General features: G+C 41.6%; 1 protein-coding gene across 1 annotated transcript in view; it reads left to right on the plus strand.

The window, feature by feature from the left end:
- Nucleotides 1-25,508, plus strand: part of rbm28 (RNA binding motif protein 28) — a 49,260-nt gene extending 23,752 nt beyond the window's left edge. Inside the window, exons 11-19 of the mRNA XM_059987005.1 lie at nucleotides 1,229-1,302; nucleotides 1,877-2,012; nucleotides 3,455-3,519; nucleotides 4,024-4,179; nucleotides 5,219-5,368; nucleotides 13,763-13,837; nucleotides 15,139-15,356; nucleotides 17,833-17,932; nucleotides 18,762-25,508. Coding sequence (XP_059842988.1) covers nucleotides 1,229-1,302; nucleotides 1,877-2,012; nucleotides 3,455-3,519; nucleotides 4,024-4,179; nucleotides 5,219-5,368; nucleotides 13,763-13,837; nucleotides 15,139-15,356; nucleotides 17,833-17,932; nucleotides 18,762-18,899 — 1,112 coding nt within the window. The 3' untranslated portion in view covers nucleotides 18,900-25,508. The remainder of the gene's footprint in view (nucleotides 1-1,228; nucleotides 1,303-1,876; nucleotides 2,013-3,454; nucleotides 3,520-4,023; nucleotides 4,180-5,218; nucleotides 5,369-13,762; nucleotides 13,838-15,138; nucleotides 15,357-17,832; nucleotides 17,933-18,761) is intronic.
- Nucleotides 25,509-27,514: the final 2,006 nt, after the last annotated feature.

Here is a 27,514-nt window from a genome sequence, read left to right on the forward strand (position 1 = left end):
TAAGATGCTGTGACTAGGAAGGCCTTTATCTTCAAACCCAGAGTAGTATTGTTTCAGTTGATCATTAGTTAAGAGGGTTCTTGAATTGTAGCCATCATATTAATGATGACATAAATAACTAAATTAGCAGTTCATGTAGCAGAGATAACCAATAGTCATGGGGAGCTCTCTATGTGTGGAATGATTGGTGGTAACAATGTGGAGAAAGAAGTAACGGTGAATTACGGTTCAGAGCAATATAGAAACAGAAAACCTACAGCACAATACAGGCCCTTCGACCCACAATGCTGTGCTGAACATGTATGTGCTTTAGAATTACCTAGGGTTACCCATAGCCCTCTATTTTTCTGAGCTCCATGGACCTATCCAGAAGTCTCTTAAAAGACCCTATTGTATCCGCCTCTGCCACAGTCTCTGACAGCCCATTCCACACACTCACCACTCTCTGTGTTTAAAAAAAACTTACCATGACATCCCCTCTGTACCTATTTCCAAGGACCTTAAAATTGTGCCTTCTTGTGTTAGCCATTTCAGCCCTTGTGAAAAAACCTCTGACTATCCACACGATCAATGCCTCTCATCATCATATGATGAGGAACAAGTTATGGAGAAAGCTATTTTACATCATGTAGTGTGCAATAAGAATTTGTAATTAATTATTTTAAAACTATATTAAAAGTACCTTTAGAAAAGTGTAACTATAATATGATTAAAATTTTTACTTTGATTTTGAAGCTGATGTAGTTTAGTTCAACATGAGGGTCTTAAATAGAAACAAACCAAACTGAAAGTTTGAGTGGAAAGTTATTGTGGTTTATGAAAAGGTGTGGTGGTGTATGACAAATGTAAATGGTTCACATTTAAAGAAGTAATGCATGGTTTGCATGAAGTATTGTTTTATCAGGCACAACATCACAGTAAGAATAGAGTTCTATCCATGGCTGAGAGGAAAAAATTAAAATAGTATATCAAGGAATAACCCTATAAAATTGCTGTTAATAACAGTAAGTCTGGATTAGGAACATTCCACAGCAAAGGAGGACCAAAATTGATAAAGGGAAAAGAATATGAAAACTGATGAGAAAGAAACCAGACTATAAGAGCTTTTTTAGCTGGCATCGACTGGATGGGCCGACATGGCTACTTCTATGGGGAAATATAGATTGGCAAAGTTGATTTGCCATGTTTGTTCCTTAATTTCTCACAAGTTGATTTCCGCTTGTCGCAGGTTGTGCCTTTGCCCAGTTTGTGGCAAAAGAATCAGCACAGAAGTGTGTCGAGGTGGCAGACAACCAGAGTGAGGTGAGCAACGGGTGTGTTTGGCACTTCCCACTCACTTGCAGTTATTTATCCTCATCCCGTCTCTCATTCTATTTCCTTTACAGGAAATCATCGAGTGCTGTACATCTATCATTCTTCTTTCTCTATCCTGTAATGGTCTTTGAAACAAAAATTTGTTGTTTGATTCCTAACACTTGATTCATAGGATCTTTTTCTTACTCATTGCTGACAGCAGGTAGTAGTTGCACACCCTTTACTTTCCATTGGCCAGGATGAGGGAAGTCCATTGATAAGGCACATCCCGCTCAACTATGGTCATTCTGTTGATGAGACAAGACAGGACTGCTGAGAAGGAGAAGAACTTGGGAAACTTAGTGAACAAGTGTTAGTTTTCCAAATTTCATTTGTTGGCTCTGAGCATCTTTGGCAAGTCCTGTATTCATTAGTAACCTTTCTTTGCCTGTCAATAAGGTGGTTAGGAGAGTTCAAAGATTTTTAAAAAATCTGCGTGTCTGAAGTCAATTGGAAGGGTGACAGATATGTTTTGGTTGTGCTCTTGGGCGTCTGACATAAACTAGATGTGTTTGGTTTTCAGAGCGAAGGTCTCAGGCTGGATGGGCGGAAGCTCAATGTGAGCATTGCAGTCAGTCGTGAAGAAGCAAAGAAATTGTGCCAGAAGAAATCGGACAAGCCGTCTGGAACTCGTAATTTATACCTGGCTCGAGAGGGCTGTAAGTAACCAGAGGAGGGTTTAGTTAGTAGGATTCCATCGCACGGTCCTTGCACAATCTGGACAAGGTGTGGTAATCAGATGCAAGCCCTACCTCGGAGCATCATTCTTATTTATGAACAGCAAGGTTATGGGCAAATCAAATTCATCACTGGAAATCCAAGTCATGTCCTCGCTGCAGGTCTGAGCGAGTGTTTTGTTGGATGTAAATGTCTGCTCTCTTGGATGGATAGGAAAGATTCCCCCGAAACTTTTTAAAGAGAATCGCAGTTCTCCAGGCTGGCCAGCATCAGGTTAACTTGAGCACTGATCATGATCCTTGGGAACTTGGGAAGCCAGATTTCCTGTGCAGCAGTGACTGACTATGTTTTAATAAAAAAACTTCATGGACTGCAGAATAACTTTTAGTATTCTAAGCTTCAGAAAAGCACTAAATATCTATTTATTTATTTATTAAATTTTTAGAAAATTACGAAGAATAAATGTAATGATAAAATAGTAAGAAAGAGAAAAATAATATTAACCCTCCCCCCCCCTTAATCCTTGTCTAAAGAAAGAAATAATTTCTAAATAATTTCCTTTCTTTAACAGCTAAAATGTCCCAGCTTTAACAGCTAAAAGACCATAGACATAGGAGCAGAATTAGGTCATTCAGCCCATCAATGCTGTGCCATTCAGTCATAGCCAATTTGTTATCCCTCTCAACCCCATTCCCTTGCCTTCTCCCCATAGCCTTTGATGCCCTTCCTAATCAAAAACCTATCAACCTCTGTTTTAAGTATGCCTAATGACTTGGCCTCAAATGCTGTCCATAGCAATGAATTCTTCAGTCACCACCCTCTGGCTAAAGAAATTCCTCCTCATCTCTGTTCTAAAGGCATGTTAGAGGCTGTGCCTTCTGGTTCTTGACTCAGCCATTACAGGAAATATCCTCTCCACGTCCATGTCCCCTCTATCTAAACCTTTCAATATTCAGTAGGTATTTGCACAGGTTAATGGTTGGGAAGGGTTTAGACGGATTTGAATGTAATGCAGGCAAATAAAATTAACTCAAGAAGAGCCGGTTTCTGTGCTTTGAAACACATGGACCAGTATGCATCCTGAAGAGCTGGTTTCCATGCTAAATAACTTTGACCAGTAAGTTTCCTGAAGAACCAGTTTCTGTGCTAACTAACTCTAACTAGTATACATCCTGAAAATTGCATTTAGCAGTGCTGGCAGGGATGAATTTTTTGGCAATTGGATATCAAGAGTCAGAATGCATTGGTGTTGCAGCTTAATTATTTTTCTTAAATATTCTTTTGAAAACCAAGTGTTGAAGTGATTAGAGAAAAGATGATCTATTTTGGTACATAATAGATCTCAGGTGTGCACAATGATGGCTTCTGATTTTGTCCACCCTGCACCCTGGGATTTAAGAATCATCTTCCTTGTTCTTTTCAGTGATTCGAGCCGGAATGAAATCAGCCGAGGGCATGAGTGCCTCAGATATGTCCAAGAGAACACGGGTGAGCTATTTCACCATCCTTCACTATGGATTTTGAATTAAAGCATCTATACAAATATAAATATCTACCTTTTCTTACCCAGTCTTTTGCTTTAAATTGAGTGAATGCTTTCAAACAGCATTCTTAGCGAAGTTCTGAGCAGGGAAAGATATTTAAAGAGCATCATGTGTCCCAGAATATTTGGGACCATCTTCTCAAAGAGCATAGCATACCCGTTGGTTAATTTATAAGATATAAGTTGAACAAGGAATATTAAGTGTAATGGCTTCGTGCTGAGAGTGTGTCTACCAGGTGTGGGAGTGGACAGGTCAGCTGATTCGGGAAGGAGCTGGACAAATAGTGGACAAACAGATAAAGTAAGGCATCTGTTGTAGCTCCAGTACCAGTAGTCCTGCTTATAGACACAGCTCTTTGCTGCCCTTTCTTTCATAAATAACCATTCTTGTTCAGTGAAATAGGCACAAACTTGATGCAGAGCTGACCCCACCTTTGTTTTCCGTTTAGTTTGAGGAGCTGAAGCGGCAGAAGCTGAAGGACGTGAATATCTTCGTCTCACCCACGAGGCTGTGCATCCACAACATTCCAAAGTCAGTGACTGACAAGCAGCTTCGGAAACTTTGTTTGCAAGTTGTCGGTATGAAGGAAGCACGGATAAAGGAGGTAAGAGCTAGTAGTGGTTACATTAATGGTGTCATGGAGGGAGCAATGTGCAGACATAAGAACCCACATTATACGGGAGACCTGACTTGCCAGAGGGAGGCTCTGACTGTAGATCAATATTTTGCTTTTGCAGAGCTAATGCTTGAGACAATGAGCTCAGGATGGTGCTGTTGAATGTTGGAATAGTTAGTTTTATTAAATGTCAATAAAATACAGAGAAGCAATTTTGTTTGATAAAACTGACAGTTGTATTCAAGTACACAATAATCACAACTATTGCAAGGAACTTCAGACAGAGGATCTGAGGAGATGATGCCTTACCATCATAGGATCTGATCTTTAACTAATCTGATTCACTCCATATGGTACAAGAGATAGCTGAAGGCATTGGAAGTAACAGCAGCAATAATCTACAGTAGCATCTATTGAATAAGAGAATTGTACTTTAGAGCAGAATGTTTTCCTAATTATTTTAATACAGTTGCAACACTTGCACCTACTTGACAGACTGAAAAGGCAAGATGATCTGACCACCGAAAGGCAAAGGATGCAGCTTTTTCAAGGCATTGCCTTTTAAAGGTGTCCTGGATGCTGGGGAGGCTAGTGGCCTTGAAGCTGGCTGAGTTTACAACTTTCTGCCGCTTTTTCCAATCCTGTGCAGTGGCCCCTTCATATCAGGCAGTGATACAACCAGTTAGAATACTCCAACTGATAAAATATAAATACATAAGATAGATAACATACTGTGGTGACCCACTTTCTGCGCAGGCGAACCGGCTCACCAATAGCCAGTGCGCGGGGAGACTTTGGTAATGCACCTCCAACGTCATTTCCACCCGGAGAGGGCAGGCGCTAGTGATTAAATGCCAGCACCGCGAAGTTTGAATAAACTAGTCTCGAAACAACTTACTGACTGTGTGTTGTCTCTAGTTCAGTATGTAGTACATCGCTACAATACATTGATTGTATGTCCATAAATAGAAATGTCATTCAACTTGTTTCACAGGCTGGTGAAATTTTCCTCTTTTCTTTCCTTCAGTGTCGTATAATGCGAGACCTGCAGATGGCAAAAACAAAAAAGGATGGACGGTCTCTGGGCTATGGATTTGTAGAATTTATGGAGCACAGCCATTCCTTGGCAACCCTGCGCTACCTGAACAATAACCCAGAAATCTTTGGGGCAGAGAAGGTGAGTGAAGTGATTTTGGGTAGAGATGGCACTAGGTTTCAGTCAGTGTCCTAGTTCCAAGCTACAATCCAGGGAGAGAGTGGAACATATATCATGAAAGACTTCTGTGCTGTGAGTTTGGACAGTGCATTAGCTGTTAGCCTTCAAAACGCTGGACATGTGTTTAGATGTAACACAGATGGGCAGCATGCAAGTGTGTACTAATTGTAAAATGGATTTGGACAAAATTCTTGATCAAAATCTCAGTTTCAATTATCTGGAAAACAAAACCATATTGCTGTTTTCCCAAACATGAGGAAATCTGCAGATGCTGGAAATTCAAGCTACACACACAAAATGCTGGTGGAACGCAGCAAGCCAGGCAGCGTCTATAGGAAGAAGCACAGTAGATGTTTTGGGCCGAGACCCTTCGTCAGGTTGAAGGGTCTTGGCCCGAAACGTTGACTGTACTACTCCCTATAGATGCTGTCTGGCCTGCTACATTCTACCAGCATTTTGTGTGTGTGTTGCAGTTTTCCCAGTGGTCAGTCCCATGCATCCTGTTCCCCATAGCAATTAAACAGTCAGCACGGGTGCTTCCAAGGGGCTGCTCTTGGCCACATGGTATCACGGTAGCGGCCTGGTACCATAATAGTTAGCACAACGCTTTACAGTACAGGCAGCCCAGGTTCAATTTCTGCCGCTGTCCAGGGAAGTTTGTAGGTTCTCCCCGTGACCGTGTGGGTTTCCTTTGGGTGCTCTGGTTTCCTTCCATAGTCCAATGATGGTTGATAGGTTAATTGGTCATTGTAAGCTCTCTGGTGATTAGCCTAGGATTAAATTGGGGCATTGCTGGCCGGCGAGGGCCGCAAGGGACTACTCTGCACTGTACCTCAATAAATAAATAAACAAAAGAGGCTCTCCAATGATGCGGGGCTTGTGTGGTAAGCACTATAGTGCTCTATAGCACTTCCTACACAAAGTGTAAAAGAGAGGTGAGTGTGGCTATTGGACCGCTAGACACCAATGCTGGAGAAGTAGTAATGGGGGACAAGGAAAAGGTGAACAAACCGGAGAAGTATTTTGCATCAGTATTCACTGTGGAAGACACCAGTAGCATGGTGGAGGTTTCAGGTGTCAGAGGTCATGAAGTATGTGAAGTTACCATAACTAGAGAGAAGGTCTTGGGAAACTGAATGGTCTGAAGGTAGATAAGTCATCTGGACCAGATGGTTTACACCCCAGGGTTCTGAAAGAGGTGGCTGAAGAGATTGTGTAGGCAATAGTAATGATATTTCAAGAATCACTAGTGACATTTTAAATGTCACTCCACTGTTCAAGAAGGGAGAGAAGCAGAAGAAGGGAAACTATGGCCAGTTACAATAACCTCAGTGGTTGGGAAGATGTTGGAGTTGATTATTAAAGATGAGGTCTCAGGGTACTTGGAGGCACTTGGACAGCATGGTTTCCTCAAGGGAAAATCTTGTCTGAGAAATCTGTTGGAATTCTTTGAAGAAATAACAAGCAGGATAGACAAAGGAGAGTCTACAAAGGACCTTGTGTAGTTGGATTTTCAGAAGGCCTTTGACAAGGTGCCACACATGAGGCTGCTTAACAAGATAAGAGCCCACGGTATTACAGCAAAGATGCTGGCATGGAGAGAAGATTGGCTGACTGGCAAGAGGAAAAGAGTGGGAATAAAGGGGCCTTTTTCTGCTTGGCTGCCAGTAACCAGTGGTGTTCCACAGGGGCTGGTGTTAGGATCGCTTCTTTTCGTTATATGTCAATGATTTGGATGACAGAATTGATGGCTTTGTAGCCAGGTTTGCAGACAATACAAAGAAAGATGGAAGTGCATGTAATGTTGAAGAAGCAGCGGGTCGACAGAAGGACTGAGACAGATAGTGAAAATGAATAAAGAAGTGGTAGATGGAATAGAGTTTGGGGAAGTGTATGGCCATACACTTTGATAGAAAGCGAATACTAAATGGAGAATGTTCAAATATCTGAGGTGCAAAGGGACTAAGGAGTCCTTGTGCAGGATTAGCAAATGTAATGTTAATATCTATTCCAAGAGGATTAGGATATAAGAGCAAGGGTGTAATGCTGAAGTTTTGTATGGCTTTGGTCAGACAGCACTTAAGTATTCTGAGCAGTTTTGGGCCCTAATTGAAGAAAGGATATGCTGGCAGTAGAGAGGGTTCAGAGGAGGGTAACGAGAATAATTCTGGGAATGAAAGGGTTAACGTACAGTATGAGGAGTGTTTGTTTGCTCTGGACCTATAGTTGCTAGAGTTTAGAAGAATGAGGAGAATCTCATTGAAACCTATTGAATATTGAAAGGCCTAGGACAGGGGTCAGCAACCTTTACCACTGAAAGAGCCACTTGGACCCGTTTCCCACAGAAAAGAAAACACTGGGAGCCGCAAAACCCGTTTGACATTTAAAATGAAATAACACTGCATACAACGTTTTGTTTTGCCTTTATGCTATGTATAAACAAACTATAATGTGTTGCATTTATGAAATTGATGAACTCCTGCAGAGAAAACGAAATTACATTTCTGCATGCAACAAAAACATTTTGAACTCCGAAAAAAAGACGTTGGGTTGAAGGTTACTTTTAAGTAAAATACTCAACGTCTATTTGAGTCCTTCTTGTATTTATGAAAAATGCCAAACTTAAATTTGCCGCCAGCAGCAAACCAAAAATAACGTCAGCCAGCTGTCAACCTGAAAAATAAAAGGACTATTTCACTGAACAATGAAAACATATGAATATACGTAAAATAATAGGCAATTAAAATATTTATCATACTTGTTCAGGTTGACTCACACCTGACAATGCAGTCGTATTCAGTAGGGATGGATCGATGCTTAGGGGAGTGACCGGGAAGGATAATGTGTTTTTTTCCTCTCTGAACTCACAGAAGCGTTTCCCAAACGATGTTTGCATTGCGATGATTGCAGAATGTAAATACCCCGAATTTATCATGTCGTGACCTTGTTTGAACTCTCTCAAATTGGGGAAGTGAGACAATGTGCCTTTCTGTAAATCTCTGGCAAGCACTGTCAACTTGCGCTCGAATGCCAAAACATCCTCCAACATGTGCAGGGCTGTACGTCCTTACCCCGTTGAAGAGCTGTGTTTAGCGTGTTCAGGTGCGCTGTCATGTCTACCATGAAGTGTAGCTTTTCCAGCCACTCTGGCTGTTCCAGCTCAGGAAAGTTGAGCCCTTTGCTGCCCAGGAAAGTTTTCACTTCTTCCAGACACGCGACAAAGCGTTTCAGCACCTCCCCTCTGGACAGCCAGCGATAAAAACACGTTGTAGCGGTGTGCTACATGCAGTCAGTAAACTGCAGTCAAAGATAGCTTTATTCGAACTAAACAGCCTTGCTTTTAAGCCTCCCTCAACCCGCCCCCCATGGGCGCGGATGCTGCAAAAGACACGTACTCACAAACCCCCGTAGGCTATCTCCCTTAGCCTGAACGCTGGCTAATTGTGAGCCGGTTCGGATGTGTCAGGAAATGGGTCGCCACAACGTCTTAATTAGGTTGTACAAGATCACCATAATCTTCAAATTTAGATTTACATTTCAAAAACTAACAAACTTACATAAAATACATTTTAATTAAATACTGACCATGTAGCGGTGTGCTACACGCAGCGCTAAAATTACGACACGGAGTCGGTAACTGCAGTCGAAGGAAAAAACTTTATTCAAAATCTTCAGCCTCACTTTTAAGCCTCCCTCAACCTGCCCCCCCTCCCCCCCATGGCGCAGAGGCTCCAAAGCTCTGTGCTCGCAAACCCCCGTAGGCTATCTAATTGTGAGTCGGTTCGGATGTGCCAGGAAAAGGGTCGCCACAACCAATTATTTCCCAAAGCAACAGGGAGCCGCAGCACAGACGTAAAAGAGCCACATGTGGCTCCGGAGCCGCGGGTTGCCGACCCCCGGCCTAGGAGTAGATGTGGAGCGGATGTTTCCTTTGGTGGAGGAGTGTAGAACCAGAGAGGAGGCTGGAGAATGGGGTTGAGAGGGATAATAAATCAGCCATGACCTGATAGTGGAGCAGAATTGATAGGTTGAATGGCCTAATTCTGCTCCTAGCTAATGGTCTTGTAAGCTCTGGACAACAAAGATTTTGTTTCCTGAATACTTTTGGATGTATCTTATGGATTTTGGGCTACTGATCATGAAAGTCACAGTGAAATTTCCCCATCACGCTCCATTTTTTTTTGAAATTACCGATGTTTGTTATTTTAATTCATAATTCAGGTCAATTTACAATTTTGCTCACAATATAAGTTGGAAAGTTTTCTATCTTGTCCAGGCATGCCTGGACGTGATTAGACAGGGCGGATGCTGCATGGCACGATGGGTTTTAGAAAAAATATAAATTTTTGTGAAGGATTTCAATATTTGAAACAGATGTTACAGAACATAGAATAGTACAGAACATTACAGGCCCTTCGGCCCACAATGTTGTGCCGACCCTCAAACTCTGCCTCCCATATAACCCCCCCCCCCACCTTAAATTCCTCCATATGCCTGTCTAGTAGTCTTTTAAACTTCACTAGTGTGTCTGCCTCCACCACTGACTCAGGCAGTGCATTTCACGCACCAACCACTCTGAGTGAAAAACCTTCCTCTAATATCCCCCTTGAATTTCCCTCCCCTTACCTTAAAGCCATGTCCTCTTGTACTGAGCAGTGGTGCCCTGGGGAAGAGGCGCTGACTGTCTACTATCTTGTACACCTCTATCATGTCTCCTCTCATCCTCCTTCTCTCTAAAGAGTAAAGCCCTAGCTCCCTTAATCTCTGATCATAATCCATACTCTCTAAACCAGGCAGCATCCTGGTAAATCTCCTCTGTACCCTTTCCAATGCTTCCACATCCTTCCTATAGTGAGGCGACCAGAACTGGACACAGTACTCCAAGTGTGGCCTAACTAGAGTTTTATAGAGCTGCATCATTACATCGCATCTCTCAAACTCTATCCCTTGACTCATGAAAGCTAACACCCCATAAGCTTGCTTAACTACCCTATCTACCTGTGAGGCAATTTTCAAGGATCTGAGGACATGTACCCCCAGATCCTTCTGCTCCTCCACACTACCAAGTATCCTGCCATTTACTTTGTACTCTGCTTTGGAGTTTGTCCTTTCAAAGTGTACCACCTCACACTTCTCTGGATTGAACTCCATCTGCCACTTCTCAGCCCACTTCTGCATCTTATCAATGTCTCCCTGCAATCTTTGACAATCCTCTACACTATCTACAACACCACCAACCTTTGTGTCATCTGCAAACTTGCCAACCCACCCTTCTACCCCCACATCCAGGTCGTTAATAAAAATCACGAAAAGTAGAGGTCCCAGAACAGATCCTTGTGGGACACCACAAGTCACAACCCTCCAAGCTCCAACCCTCCACCATGACCCTCTGCCTTCTGCAGGCAAGCCAATTCTGAATCCACCTGGCCAAACTTCCCTGGAACCCATACCTTCTGACTTTCTGAATAAGCTTACCATGTGGAACCTTTTCAAATGCCTTACTAAAATCCATGTAGATCACATCCACTGCACTGCCCTCATCTATATGCCTGGTTACCTCCTCAAAGAACTCTATCAGGCTTGTTAGACATGATCTGCCCTTCACAAAGCCATGCTGACTGTCCCTGATCAGACCATGATTCTCTTAATGCCCATTGATCCTATCTCTAAGAATCTTTTCCAACAGCTTTCCCACCACATACGTAAGGCTCACTGGTCTATAATTACCCGGACTATCCCTACTACCCCTTTGGAACAAGGGAACAACATTCGCCTCCCTCCAATCCTCCGGTACCATTCCCATGGACAATGAGGACATAAAGATCCTAGCCAGAGGCTCGGCAATCTCTTCCCTCACCTCGTGGAGCAGCCTGGGGAATATTTCGTCAGGCCCCGGGGACTTATCCATCCTAATGTATTTTAACAACTCCAACACCTCCTCTCCCTTAATATCAACATGCTCCAGAACATCACCCTCACTCATATTGTCCTCACCGTCATCAAGTTCCCTCTCATTGGTGAATACCGAAGAGAAATATTCATTGAGGACCTCGCTCACTTCCACAGCCTCCAGGCACATCTTCCCACTTTTATCTCTAATCGGTCCTACCTTCACTCCTGTCATCCTTTTGTTCTTTACATAATTGAAGAATGGTTTGGGGTTTTCCTTTACCCTACTCGCCAAGGCCTTCTCATGCCCCCTTCTTGCTCTTCTCAGCCTCTTCTTAAACTCCTTTCTTGCTACCCTATAATCCTCAAAAGACCCATCTGATCCTTGCTTCCTAAACCTCATGTATGCTGCCTTCTTCCACCTGACTAGATTTTCCACTTCACTTGTCACCCATGGTTCCTTCACCCTACCATTCTTTATCTTCCTCGCAGGGACAAATTCATCCCTAACATCCTGCACACATGTCCATAGTACATTTCCCTGCAAAAACATCATCCCAATTCACATCCGCGAGTTCTAGCCTTATAGCCTCATAATTTGCCCTTCCCCAATTAAAAGTTTTCCTGTCCTCTCTGATTCAATCCTTTTCCACTCAGGGAGCAGTGATCACTGTCCCCCAGATGCTCACCCACTGACAGATCTGTGACCTGACCCGGTTCGTTACCTAATACTAGATCTAGTATGGCATTCCCCCAGTCGGCCTGTCAACATACTGTGACAGGGATCCATTCTGGACACACTTAACAAACTCTGTCCTATCTAAACCCTAGGAGCTAATCAAGTGCCAATCAATATTAGAGAAGTTAAAGTCACCCATGATAACAACCCTGTTATTTTTGCACTTTTCCAAAATCTGTTTCCCAATCTGCTCCTTGGTATCTCTGCTGCTACCAGGGGACCTATAGAATACCCCCAGTAGAGTAACTGCTCCTTTCCTGTTCCTGACATCCACCCATACTGACTCAAAAGAGGATCCTGCTACATTACCCACCCTTTCTGTAGCTGTAATAGTATCCCTGACCAGTTATGCCACCCCTCCTCCCCTTTCCCCCCCTCTCTATCCCTTTTAAAGCACTGAAATCCAGGAATATTGAGAATCCATTCCTGCCCTGGTGCCAGCCAAGTCTCTGTAATGGCCACTACATCATAATTCCATTTATGTATCCAATGTTTCCCAGAATAATTTATGCCAAGATTAAAGAAGACATTTTTGTTGGTCCACAAGTTGTTGGTCATCATTGACAGGCAATTTGAAGAACTTCGAGTGGGACTCGAGAAAATCTCATGGAAGGCATTCAAGGATGTTGTTGAACTTTTTTTGGCACTACGCCAAACCACGTGCAGCTGGTTGACAACATGCTTCAAGCAGACAAAACCATGAAATGCAACATGTCACTGAAGATTCATTTTCTGCATTTCCATTTAGTCTTCTTCCCTGCAAATTTTGTCGCTGTCAGTGATGAGCGTGGTGAAAGGTTTCACCAAGACATTGCGGTCATGGAGAAACGGTATCAGGGCAACTGGAATCCATCAATGCTGGCTGATCAAACACGAGGAAATCTGCAGATGCTGGAAATTCAAACAACACACACAAAATGCTGGTGGAACACACCAGACCAGGCAGCATCTATAGGGAGAAGCGCTGTCGACGTTTCGGGCCGAGACCCTTCGTCAGGACTAACTGAAAGGAAAGATAGTAAGAGAATGCTGGCTGATTATTGTTGGACACTTAAGCAAGAAGTTTCAGATGCTGAGTACAAACAAAAATCATCAATGAAAACGTTTAACCTTAGTTGAACTATTGCAAATCATCAGCACTGTTATGCAATTAAACATTATATTCAATAAAAATCAAAGTGCTCAACTCCTATCGAAAACAAACAAAAATTCTGAAAAAAATCTCAAAATATTTGTTCAGTATAATTGAAGAGGTGGTGGAAGCAAATTCCTTAGGAATTAATGAAGTGGAATATTTTGCAAGACGAGAAGCGAAGAAAACTGGAGCATCTCAGATTGAGCTTTGTGTGGAGCTGGGGTAAGTATGATGGGTTGAATGGCCTTCTTCAGTGCTGTAGGGTCATATGATATTGTCCCAGTCGAGAGAGAAGTGGGTGACACCACATTTCACAGGCAAAACAAGAATGAATTAAGTAAGTGGAGCTGGAGACTTAAAGCTCATACTTCAAATGAAAGTCTGAAGTAGTTCAGTTTGCTTCCATTCCATGCCTGATGTTTTGCTGGCAATGTAGAACTTACTGAGCACTGTGGAACAGAGATACCTTAAGAGTTTCATTATTGATGCTACACTACTTAAGTGACTCTTCGTAAATGTGAAGGTATGAAACTGAATTTATGCAGAATCTGTAATGGGGTTCTTTCTGCTTTCCTTTTTTCCCCTGGAACAGAGACCAATTGTGGAATTCTCATTGGAGGATCGCAGGAAGCTGAAGGTCAAGGAGATGCGGGCACTAAACAATAAGGTAAGGGCTCTGTCCAGGACATGATTTACCTGAGTCGGGGCACAGCCAGGCACTATCTCCAACGCTCCATTTGAGCTTTAGAAAACCTGCATGGTAAAAGGCCCTTATGGTCCAATGAGCCTACCTTGCCAATCATGTTGCTATGTGACCAATAACTTACTAACCTGTACATCTTTGGAAATTGTGAGGAAACTGGAGTAACCGAAGGAAAACCATGTGATCACGGGGAGAACATACAAACTCCTTACAGACAGTGGCAGAATTGAACCCACTCACTAGCACTGTAATAGCGTTATGTTAAAATTTGTTACAGCAAATGAAGTAATTTGATAAAAGAGATTCATTTGGACCAAATGCCTTATAGCTGAGTTTCTGAGATGCCTTTTGATCTGTTCTTGTAACTGGATATCCAAAGATAGGAAGTGAACAAATTGCCCTTTAGCTGTGTATCTGATGTGGGCACTTCCCCTGTGACGTGTCTGGGTGAGTGCCCTGTGGCTAGTTTTTACATGATACCCCTGTATCTAGATAAATGTGATGGTACTTTTATAATTTGGTGCCTGGGAACAGAAGAGATAGTGATTTTTAAAGAACATTTATTTATTTAGAGATACAGTGAGGAACTGACCCTTCCCACCCCTCGAGCCACACTGCCTAGCGACCCCCGATTTAACCGTAGCCTAGTCACAGGACAATTTACAATCACCAATTAACCTACCAACTGGTATGACTTTGGACTGTTGGAGGGAACCAGAGCATCCAGAGGACATACAAATTGAAATTGATAACCAATAGAGGTTGCTCTGGGTTCAGTGATAAATGATAAATAGTTCAGCTGTCCTGCTGAAGGGTCTCTGCCTGAAATGTCGACTGTGGATGTTGCCCTGTCCGGTGAGTTCCTCCAGCATTTTGTGTGTGTTGCTTGGATTTCCAGCATCTGCAGATTTTCTCTTGTCAATGATGTCAAGTATGATGCATTTCAAAATGTTCTGAGGATTTGAGACAAATGCTAAATATTTCTTGCTTAATCTGAAATTCCAATGCCTGTTGCGAGGGTGTTGTATTGGCTAATCTCAGCAGATAGTATTTAATTGTACGTGCTGCTCTTTCCAAATCCAGCCACAAGAGTGTGCTGTTACACTGCCGCAACTCAGCTGACCCCTCCTGAAACAGCAGCTGAGAAGCAGATAAATTCGGACAGCTCCAACCCTGACTGAAAGACTAAAACTTGAGCCTTTAGAAGGAAATATTTAGCTGTTGCTGTGATTTTTGTAATTTCTGAGTGGATTATCTTTTTGCAGAAGGCACAGAAACTTAAAGCAGGGACTCCAGCCGAGTCCGGGAAACCCACTAAATCTCCAAGTCATCAACCACAGCATGAATTCCTGGAGAGCTCACAAGGCAGGAAAATGTGGTCTGGATTTTACACCAAGCCCGAGGTAGAGGTGGAGGAACTGGCCAATGGCAAGAAACGGAAGAAGGTGTTGCCTTTACCATCGCATCGAGGCCCCAAAATACGGTATGAGTTTATCCCAGGGAGCTGGAGACTTTGTCATACAGCAGAGATAGTCCCTTTGGTGCACCATATAATCACACAGCACAAGAGGTCAATGAATCTGTGCTTATGCACTGAAAACATTGTCTAATTTACACCCAAGTTGTTTCTATACAATTCTTTTATGAAAACTCCTTCAGAATTTTCTTCCATCATCCTTTCAAGTATTGTATCTCAGACCTTAACAGCCCATGTAGGAAAACAAAAATGTTTTTCTTTCCTTCATTTGACAGTTCTTCAAGATCTGTGACCTCTAGCTGCCTATCAAAAGATAAGTTTGAATTCTTCTTTTAGGTGTCTGTCTTTCTTTTTCCTGGGTGGGATTGGAGATGCAGCTTGTGAAGAATGCATTTTGGTTCCTACATCACGCACATACAAATAACAAAAGGAGGGCAACATGCCCAAACTAGTATTTAAATATTTATCTGCTTCATGAAGTACATACCTTGCACTATAATACTTAGAAATGAGTACACGTCACAAAAACATGCTCACTTTCCCAAAGTTAAAAGCTGCACACACAATGGTATTCCAAAGTTGTAATGAGGGGAGGGGGATATGTGCAGTATTGATCTAAGCAAACAGCTTTGATCATCTAGTTCCTAACCCTAACTCAACCTGGGGTCCATGGACTCCTTGCTTAATGGCATAAAAAAGGTTGGGAACTCTTGATCTAGTCATTGTCCAAATAATAGACTGCTTCTTGGATCATACAAAGAATTAAGACTACCCTTTACAGCTGACAGTTTGCTCAGTGGTATGGATTTAAAAATAAAGTTGATGAATTAGAGGATGTGTGAGACTTCTCATGTAGGTGCTAGGGATCTGGAAGAATGTTAGAGGCTGAATCCATGAATGTGTTCAATAAAGTCCAGTAGATTCCATTTAATTGGGATACATCGGGACCAGTACAGAGTATGGGGGAATTAGCACAGATGTACTGGGAAGAATTGCTTCCTGTGTTTCTACAATTCTGTGACTTCTATGATCTGGAATGTTCAGTGGTTTAGTGAAAGTCACTCTCATCCCTGAACAGGGCAATCAGGGGTTAAAGCCATCTGAGATTTGAGCATGTAATCCAGGTTGACACTGCTGAGTGAGTGTGGCACTTGTGATGAGATGAGGGATCAAACAAGGCAGTTTTCAAAGGATTCCATTGAAGAGGAACAGAATTCTTCCCTCCCCCCGGTGAACTCATATGTTTCCAGCAAACATTACAGGAGTAGGTTATCCACATGTCATTTGTTGCTGTATGGTAGAATATTTTTGGTTACATTTGGATAGTGAACTGGTGTAGAAATTGTAACTGTAATTTTAAATAAGTTACTGCTGTTTGGGTAACAGGAACTTGCCTTTACAGAATGACAAATTACAACCCATAAATTTCAGACACAGTTTGCTCTCATTAAATTCATGTGGGAGAAATTACCACAATCTGATTTTTAACTTGTGTTTCTTGATGTGTGCACAAATGATACAGCTGTGCAATATGGATAGTGTTCTAGGGACACAAACCCTGCGTAATGTGGGAGTCACCTCCATGTGGTTTTGGTCAGCACTTCATTGAAGGTCCTGATAGTTCTTGAGTGGATGCAGAGGGGATTTATGCAGAAAATCTTAACAGAGTAAAAATTAGCCAGGCTGGGTTTATTTTCTTTTAACTGACTAGAGGCTAAGAGGTAATTTGTTTGAGGTTGATGAAATAATGAGGGGACCTAGAAATAGCTAATGAACAGCATCAGTTTTTGTTAACAGATGGGTCAATAAATATGAGTTTTGAATTCAAGTCTTTGGATAAAACTGAGTACTTTCATGTGCTCTGTGTTTCTCTGAACAGGATTGTCTGTCAGAAAACAGCACTTGGCTGGAAGTGCTCAGGCTATTTCTCAGCTGCGGTCAGCTCACTTCATTAAAACAGGTGGCACTGAAGTCGCACCTCAGTTAGTGCCGGCTTTATATTTATTTATTTACCGATACAGTGTGGAGTTGATCCACGCTGCCCCAGCAGCCTTCAACAAACCCAATGTACCTGAACCTAATTCATAATGACCGGTTAACCTACCCAGTACATCTTTGGACTGTGGGAGGAAAATGGAGTGCCCAGAGAAAACCCACACGTCCCACGGGGACAGAGTCTTTACAGAATGGCGCCAGAATTGAACTCTGCACTCCAGAACAGCCTGAGATGCAGTAGTGTGGTGCTAATCACTACGTACCGTGGCACATTGGGACACACCTGTACATACTGTGTCCTGTTTAGGGGTTGGTCCTCCTCGCTTCTTGGTGGAGGATGGGAGTGTGGTGATAGTTCCCCCCCCCCCCCAGCGCGGGTTGGGACGCTGCCCCCTCCCCACCCCCAGCACTGGTGGAGCCACCTTCCCCAACCCCACTGAATGCTGGCCGATAGAAACATTAAACTCTGAGTTGTTTCTCCTTCCAGATTGCGGGATAGAGGAAAGTTAACACAAACCAAGCCCAAGAAGATGAAAACGCAGCAGAACCGAGCGAAGAAGGTGAAGGTGGCATCCGTGGCAAAGCAGGTGAGGGTGAAAGTGACTGGGAGCCTGGGAGGGATATGAAGAGGTATGGTAGTGAATAGGTATGGCATGGTAGCAGGGTAGTGAACAATGAACGTGAAAGGGCGTTTACCTTGCAGTTACTGGCTTTGGCTAGAGATGGTTCCTTTTGAATGTATGGCACCTTACCCAGCTCAAGCATCTACAAAGTGACATAGGCCACAAGATATGTTGTGGCACTCACTTGTAAAGGGGGGCAGCTTTGTTGATATTATTGAGATTGGGAGCTTAGGATCATGGGATTTGTATTTGTCAGACTCCAACCTGAGTCTGGGCCTTCAGAAGGCTGCAGTAAAACTGAAATGTTTGCCCAGGGAGGTTGAGAATTGCCCCTAAACCTGAAGCTTCTGCTCTCTGATCAATACTGCCTGCTCCCTGGGCTTTTGGAGGCTTTAATCGTTCAGGCGGTTTAAGCGCCAAGCCAAATTAAAAAGATTAAGGTGTTGAGGTTTTTTTGCCTCAGCGCTGAACGGATTCTGCAGCTGTTGGGCCCCTGTGCCTGGCTCTATGGCTGTGGACTCGCTCTGCGGTACGTGTTCTATGTGCTATTTGTTTACCTTTTTATTGTTTGCACAACATGCTCTTTTTTGAACATCGGATATTCGACAGTCTTTATCATGTGGGATTTTCTGTGAATTGTGTTTGTTTTGTGCAAGAAGACAAATCTCAAGGATCTATATTGTATGCATGCTTTGATAATCAATGTACTTTGAATTTGGATCGAGACCATTACTTGTAAAATGTTGTTGTGTGCATGTACATTCTTTCTAACTCTTTTATCAATCTTTTAAAGGTTCAAGGGACCAAGAAAAGTAAACAAACGAAGGAAGACTTGAAATTTAATTCCCTGGTTGAGCAGTACAAGAAGACACTGCTGGGTGCATCCAAAGCCAGCTGCCCTGTCAAGAAAAGCAAATGGTTTCAGGACTAAAGTGGAAGAGAGGAAGCCTTGAATGTGGGGTCGATCCTGACTGAGACCGTAATAAGATGCTTTAGATACCAAGATTTAGGACCCCTCATAACATTCGTCTTTGACTGCACACTGACCATCAGCGTTGTACTCAAGACTCTTCATGGAAGCTCTTTTTCAAAGGAGTTATTTTTTTCTGCTGAATATTGCCAAAGACTGAAGTGCAACTGGTGGAAAGGAAACACTGTGCTCGGTGCTTGACCTGTGTTTGTCAGGGCACATGTGTTTAACTGTCGAAGGTCTTCTGAACTCCTTTCCACCAATCAGCTATCAGATTACTAATGGTGCAGGAGGGATATTCCTGGAATTGAAACCTTATCTCTTTACTTTAATGTGAACATGAGTGAGGAAAATAGCAACTCCCAAATGGTAAATTTAGGTCAAATAGTCTATGGGGGAAATGGAACAGTCGACATTTTGTGTTGGGACACTTCCTGTGCACTGAAAGATAGAGGAGAGATGGCCAGTATAAACAGGTGAAGGGAAGGGGGGGGGGGGGCAGAAGAGCAAATATGCAATAGAACAGATGGATGGCAGGTCAGGGTGAATGTGTGGCAGCAGAGCAGCGGAAATCACAGAGGGGAACAGTGAGAGAGGATCTCACAGAACTCCCAGCAAAGAGAGAAAACCTCACAGTGGGAACACCTTAAAAATTCCTTGCAGTGGAGAAGCAAAGAGGAGACACGAAACTCCAGATGCTGGAAGAAGTCAGTGGGTCAGATAGCATCGATGGAGGGAAATGGACAGTCGATATTTCAGGTCGGGACACTCCATGTGGATTATTTCCCCTCACAGCTGCTGTAAAATTGCTGATTGAAGCTCCTTGATGGATTCTCCTTTGGTCATTTTTTACTTCTCGTTCTTGGCCTGGCCATTTTGTAATTTACCTGAATCAAAGCGAGGTACGCAGAATATAGACAATCTTTCCATGTGCTGCCCTTTTCAAAAAATCCTTGGATAGGAGATAGTGATTGTTTATATTACCTTTATAATCCTTCTCTTGTTTACAACCTTATAAATCTCTCACTGCTTGCCTTACTAATTTATAATCTTCTGCTTCAACTGTGTAACATCTTTGGCCTTCGATCTGTTCTTCCTGATTGTCACATTTTATGTACCATTTATCCAATAACTCCATGCTGTGCAAAGTCTCAACCATATAAAATGCCTCTTTAAGCCAAATGGGAAAAGAACCAGAGGTGAGCTGAGAATTTTTCTTTCACACAGCAGGAAAAGGTGGAGAAAAATTTAAAAATAACTAAAAAAGGGGAACTTGATACGTACTTGGAGAAAACAATTACAGAGCTCTTGGGAAAACACAGGAGTTATGATAACTCTTCCAATGCATCAATGCAGACACAATGGACAAAATGGTAACCTTGTCTTATTCCATTCTTTTTATTTTGTTCAATTCAATTGATATTGGGACAAGACTGAAATACTATACCTTCCCTATTCAAAGAGAAAGATGACATAATCTGATCATTATCATGGTTCTGGCATTTATGGCTTTCAAAGTACTTACTAGCTATTAGCACATTGGGACATTTGAAAGCAATGTAAGTTGCCTTGTACATGCACACATTTGGTATGTCATTGGAACAGTATAAATTCTCCAGGATCATCTTCCAGGAGAGCTAGGATGCAAAGGCTAGAATTGTAATCAGCATAGTGGGATTAACAGGGGCACAGGAGATGAGAGTTGCCCAGAGCCGACATTCTCTGGGTTAAAGACAGCAGCCAAAAGAGCGCTGAAGGATTGCATGCAAGAACAATATAGGTAATTAAACTGAGGTTTGTAAAGTTGCTTCACACCCTACAGGGCAGTGACTTGGAGTCATTCCCACAGCAGCTGGTTCGTGTGATGCGCCCTTCTCGCTAACCGCAGGAGACACACCTTTTGGTTTTAATCAGGCATTTCAAAGCATATCAAATTCATGATGTGACATACTTACATCCCGCCTACATCATTGTGGGCTCCCCACACAGCCACTAATTAATTCAATAGCACCAATGTTTATTATTTGATTTTTACTAGATTACTCAATGGAGAACCCCATTGTTAGACAAGGGCTCAGTCTATATTTACTTTGGCCTAATTTTTAAGGTGCTGAGCCTGTCAGAACCTTGCCCCAAGAACATGAATTCACTTTATAAAGTTGAGCATTGAGCCTGCTAACAGAAGTACTGCAACTGGTCATGGTGCACTGGGATAGAGAAAGAGGCTCAATCAGAACAAGAACTCGGGGTTCAAATGGGATGACTTTCAGCTGTGCTTCTTTTACACGTCATGAACCACCTATAAAAAGCTTAGTAAAAGTGTTCCAACTTTGTCTAAATTCTGACAATGATAATTTTGGATCTGGTCTGATAGAGTTAGACCAGAGGTGTGCGTAGCGTAGCGGTTAGTGTGATGCTATACATCTTGGGGCATCGAAGTTCAGATTTCAATTCCAGCTGCATCTATAAGCAGGTTTGTACATTCCTCCCTGTGTGAGCATCGGTTTCCTTCCACTGTCCAAAGATATGCCAGTTAATAGGTTAATTGTTTATTGTAAATTGTCCCATGATTAAGCTAAGGTTAAATTGGTGGGTTGCTGAGTGGTGTGGCTCAGAGGGCATAATCAGCACTGTATCGCTAAATAAAAATTAAAGTTGGAACAGCATAAACATAATTAAATTAGAGAATATGATTTTCAGATGCATGCCAATTCTCTTGCATCGCCAATGTCCATTCTTCCCAATAATGTTGCAGTGTTGTTGAGGTCGAGCCGTTATATACTTCTTGTGAAGGTGCTGATTGGAAATAGGAGCATGCCTCAGCCACCTTGCCCACCAAACCTGCTCTGCTGTTCAATAAGATCATGGCTGATCTGGTGTTGGACTCAGTTCACCTACCTGCCTTTTCCCCATAAGCCTTAATTCCCTGCTTTGCAAAAATCTAGCAATGTTTTACATATATATATATATATATATATATATATATATTTAATGTTGCCCCCTACTGCTTCCCTGAGCAGAGAGCAGAAAACACAGTTTCTCGTCATCTCCATCCCAAATATACTCCCCTTAATCTTGAAGCTATGTCCTCGAGTTCAGTCTCACTCATCAGTGGAAACAACTTTCCTGCCTCTATCAATTCCTTTCATAATTTTATGTTTCGATAAGAAGTTGTCATTCTTCTGAGTTCATATGAGTATAGTCCAAGGTGACTCAATCTCTCTTCATTGACTAACCACTTCATGTCTGGAATCAATCTTGTGAACTTCCTCTGCACCTCCTCCAAAGTAAGTATATTCTTCCTCAAGGAGACCAGAATTGTGCAAAATATTCCAGGTGTGGCCTCATCCTGTACAGTTGCAGCATAATCTCATGCTCTTAAATTAATTTCCTCTAGCAAAGAAGGACAATGTTCTATTTGCCACCTTGATTATTGGCTGCATCTGCAAACCAACGTCTTGTGATTCATGCATAGGCACTCCCAAGTCCCTCTGCATAACAGAATGCTGCAATCTTTCACCGTTTAAATAATAATCTAATTGCCTATTTTTCCTTCCAAACTGGATGACCCCGCATTTACAGATGTACTCTGTATGCCAGATCTTTATCCACTCACTTATCTATATATCTGCAGACTTTCCATATCCTCTGTACAATTTGTTTCATCTGGAAACTTAGATACAATATACTTGGTTCCCCTCTTCCTAATTGTTAATCAATATTATGAACAGTTGCGAGTCTAGTACTGTTTCCTGTGGCAAAGATACACATTTATCCCAAGTCTCCTTCTATTGGCTAACCAATTCTCTAACCATGTCAATTCATTAACTCCGGACTCCATGCATCCTATTGGAAAAATCTTTTATATGGCACCTTATTGAAAGGCTTTTGGAAATCCAAGCATACAGCATCCACCTGTTCCCCTTTATCCACTGTGCTCATTACATCCTTTATGAACTCCAGTAAGTTATCAAATGGGACCTGCTCCTATGAGTCTCTCTTTCTCCTTTGATGAACATCTATTTTGATGAATTTACCATGCTCATTTTTCACACGTTGATGTGCTTAGACTTACTATTTAGTAAAGGATCTGTAATGAGCAGATGATAGAACCAAAGAAAGTTTTGAATAACATAGATAATCGTTCCATGTGTTGAATGATGCACTTTTCAAAACTCCCCAGATTTAAAAGTCATTGTTTATTTCATTAATACTCTATAATCCTTTTCTGTCACAACCTTAAGAAGCTCTACTGCACACCTTAAGCATTACTAGTTTGTAACATTTCATCTAAACTCTAACTTCTCTGCCCTACTGTCTCTTCTAACCTACTGTCACTTTATTAAAAAAAACTTTTTCCAATAGCCTCTTCCTTTTTGAAGTCTCAAAAAGTTTTAGGTTTGAAGCCCACACCAGAATTATGAGCATATTACTTTAGTCAACAGTAGGAGTGCTGCTATGTTGCTGAATGGCAGTCCATTAATTCATTAATTTGAGATCCAGTCTGTCTTCTTGGTTGGATGTATTTGAAGAAGAATTAGACCGAATGTCCTGCAAATATTTATACCCTTGCTAGTAACTTATAACTGCTGACAGAACTTGTGTGCAAGTTGATTGTTGAGGTTCCAACGTTGCAAGAGGCTGTACTTTTTTTTTGATTGCAACTTGTGATGTCAGTCATGAAACTTGGTAAGTGAAAGGTATTCCTTATTACACCGACTTTTTTAACATTACCATCCTTTGTCTTCCTATTCTTCCCCAACTCATTAAATTTGCAAATTTTTCATATGTACTCTCAGTCCATAGGTTGTTAGTATTCAAGTCTGACCTTCCTAAACATAATTTTCTCTTTGGTATTTTGATGAGTTTGTTTGTACTTTATGATACAATGCACTGCAATCAGTTTTAGCAAAATTTATGTCTATGGTAGGCCACAATGAGTATGTTATCAAGGGACTTTGTGTAAGTGACCAGGAATGCTTACAGCTTGTCACAAAAGTGTAATAAATTGTCAATAAATTGTAATAAATTCATTTAAGTGAGAGGTAGGTTATAAAGTTGGGTTTAGGCTTAATTCAAGGATCAAGACTCTAACCTCTAAATTTTGGAATAAAAACTTTATATCTAAATTGTGCTGCACTTCTGTAGGAGACGTTACCTCATGAGACTTGACAGACACACTGTTCACGAGTCAGTATAGAGAGACCTTTTCATTTGGCTTGTACAGTACCTATTCTACAAGTTTTTGATGGAATTGTTTAGGCAAAACTACTCTTCATCTCACCTGCTCAGAATATGTTTTATGGAAATGTGTAGTAGGAGATTTACTCTGTATGTAACTTGTGCTGTGGGAGAGTTTGATGTTGCTGTTGGATGCATAGAGCAGGAAAATATTTCCATTTACTCAAGAGTAGCAGCCCTCATCTTGAACAGATTCCAATTCTCATTTTTATATTTTGCCGTATCCTTGGAAACCAATGTAAGCACATTTCCAACCCCCACCCTCCAGGCTCAGAGACGACAGAGTTTTTAAAACTCATCAGTCAGTCACTGTGTCAACGTCAAGCTGAGTATTTTAAAGGATTTTGGTTTGAAAGCAAAGCACCTAAAACCAGTGAGTAAGGCGGATAGGGACAGGTCAAAGAGCTCTGTAACCTGCAATGTGACTGCTCATGGTTTACTGATGATTCATGCTCCCCACTCATGGACCCAAATCTCTGGTCCGTGATGCAGAAGATCAAACATAAGTGATGCTGGGCCAGTGGTGAAGGATGTTCTTCCCGCAGGCAAATATTTTCAGAGTTATGCTAGTCTCTGAGACAAATTCAGTGGATGGAGGCCAGCAAACACAGGAAAAATTTAATTGCTCTGACTTTTAACTGGTTCCTCTCCAAAACATTGAGGTCAAAGTCTTGCATGTCTCGTGAGTAAACTGTTTCTTGTTCAAGAAGTTTTATATGTATGCTTACATTGTATCCTACTGCTCTCCCTTATTTCTATATCGGCTTCATGTTCTACAATCTTAAGTCGTTCTGAAAAATCCTTGCACACCTTAATATTAATTATTTGTTCTCCAGCAGCTCAGCCATGTATCTTCATATGATAACAATGCTCCTTGGAATATTCTGCTATTTCTGGATGTCACATAAATGCAGGCTAATTTGCGAGAGTACATTCTGTAGATTATAATCCAACACTTGCTCTCTGTCAATTTTGTGTAAGACCTCTATGACCAAAGGTTTAATTTATTTTCATTTTCTTTAAGAAACATTATTATAATTAATATAACAATCTACCATATGCCTAAGAAATACCTGAGTAGTTTGGTACTAATCCCCAAAACTCCCAACCCCAGGCTCTTCCCATGAGAAGAGCAGACTTCTGAACTAGAAATCCAGGACTAAGAACTGACAGTTTAGTCCTTGAGCCTTTCCTACCATGTCTGAGCTGTGGTCCAACTTATGCCTTTGTATTATATTCTGTACAACTTTCAATGAATAAAAATGTATCAATTTATTAAGTACATGAATGTTACCATACAAAACTTTGAAATACATTTTCTTGCAGGCATTTACAGGAAAACGTACAATACAATTTTATGCAAAACTATAAAAAAAGCAAAGATGGCCAACCAGTGCACCAGAGAAGACTAACTAAGAACATGAATTGTAGAGAGTCCTTTAAAGTTAAATACAGTGTAAACAAAATTTTATTCAACGTCCTGGCTTTTAAACTCAACATCTTGACTTCTTTACCAACCTGTTGAGCTATATTGCCGCTTCTAGGAAGCCATGTTACTTACATTTGCCTATATTGAATTTTGCCCATCCATTTAATATGTGAATATCTTTGCTTCCTTCTACTCTTCCATCTCTGCCATGACAAATTTGATAACTGGTATTCTAATCAATATGAGTTGAAGTCCCAACACAAATCCTTGTGGGATATCATGAGCTGTGCCCTGACAGAGTACCTAGTTTATAGGATGTGACCATCACTGTAAGGATTCCATTTCACTGCCACCTGTAATTGCCCCTGAGAAGGTGTGGCAAGGTGCTTCCATACTTCACTGCAGTTTACATCCTGAAGGTACCTTCTTAGAGAGTTTCTAGATTTTGCTGCAAATGGTGCAGTAGTGATATTTTCCTAAGCCACCGGAAGCAGCAGTCCTATTTGCTTGCCCTGGTAGCATAGCAGTTAGCGTGATGCTATTGCAGCTTGGGGCACTCTGAGTTCAAATCCCAGTGCCATCTATAAGGAGTTTGTAGATCCTCTCTGTGAACGGCATGTGTTTCCTCCCACATTCAAAAGACATACCGATTATTGTCCTGTGATTAGGTTAGAGTTAAACAGATGGGTTCCTGGGCAGTGCAGCTCATTTAATACTTGGATTTATGAAGACCAAAAGCTTTCCTTATGGTACCACTTTCAATGAATTATGTCCTGTTTTCCCAGGTCCGTTTTGTTCTACCACTGCCCAGTGCCCTAGTAGTGTTCACTGTGTGAGTCCCACCCTGGTTGGGTGCTACCAAAGTGCAACACTTCAGGTATGACTGCTTTAAATTCCACCTGCCATTTTTCAAGCTGGTCCAGATCCTGCTGCAAGCCATGATAGTCTTCCTCACTGTCCACCAGTTTTGGTGTGATCTGCAAATTTGCTGATCCAATTAATCACATTACCATCCAGATCATTGATATAAATGACAAATAACAATGGACCCAGTACCGATCCCTGCGGCACTCTACTAGTCACAGGCCTCCTGTCAGTAAGGCAACCATCTTTTACCACGCTCTGTCTTCTCCCACAAAGCCAATGTCTAATCCAGTTTACTACCTCATCTTGAATGTCAAGCTATTGAACCTTCTTATCCAATTTCCCAGGCAGGACCTTGTCAAAATGCCTTGCTGAAGTCCATGTAGACAGCATCTACTGCCCTACCTTCATCAACTTTGCTGGTCGAATAAATGGTCTCCATAACTTTTCAAATTTAATAGAAGTCTCAAAAGTACCACTTCTAATTTTTTCTAAATTTAAACATAACATAGTTTGAGAGAACCAATTAAATACAGTGGGAGGATCAATTTCTTTCCAATTCAACAATATAGATCTTCTAGCCATCAGAGTTAGAAATGCAATCATTCGACGGGCTGAAGAAGATAAATGCTGTGAATCTAACATTGGTAAACCAAAAATTGCGGTAATAGGATGAGGTTATAAATCAATATTCAAAACCGCAGAAATAATATCAAAAATATCTTTCCAATATTTCTCCAAAAATGAACATGACCAAAACATGTGAGTTAAAGACGCAATTTCAGAATGACATCTATCACAAATAGGACTTATATGAGAGTAAAAATGAGCTAATTTATCCTTGGACATATAGGCCCTATGTACAACCTTAAATTGTATTAATGAATGTTTGGCACATAAGGATGATGTATTAACTAATTGAAGAATTCTATCCCAATTCTCACTAGAAATACTAAAACTAAGCTCTCTTTCCCAATCCTGTTTAGTCTTATAAAGGGGCTCTGAACGTATCTTCATAATTATATTATAAAGTTTTGAAATA

Source organism: Hypanus sabinus, chromosome 13 (genome assembly GCF_030144855.1).
Source record: "Hypanus sabinus isolate sHypSab1 chromosome 13, sHypSab1.hap1, whole genome shotgun sequence".
NCBI classification, from domain to species: domain Eukaryota; kingdom Metazoa; phylum Chordata; class Chondrichthyes; order Myliobatiformes; family Dasyatidae; genus Hypanus; species Hypanus sabinus.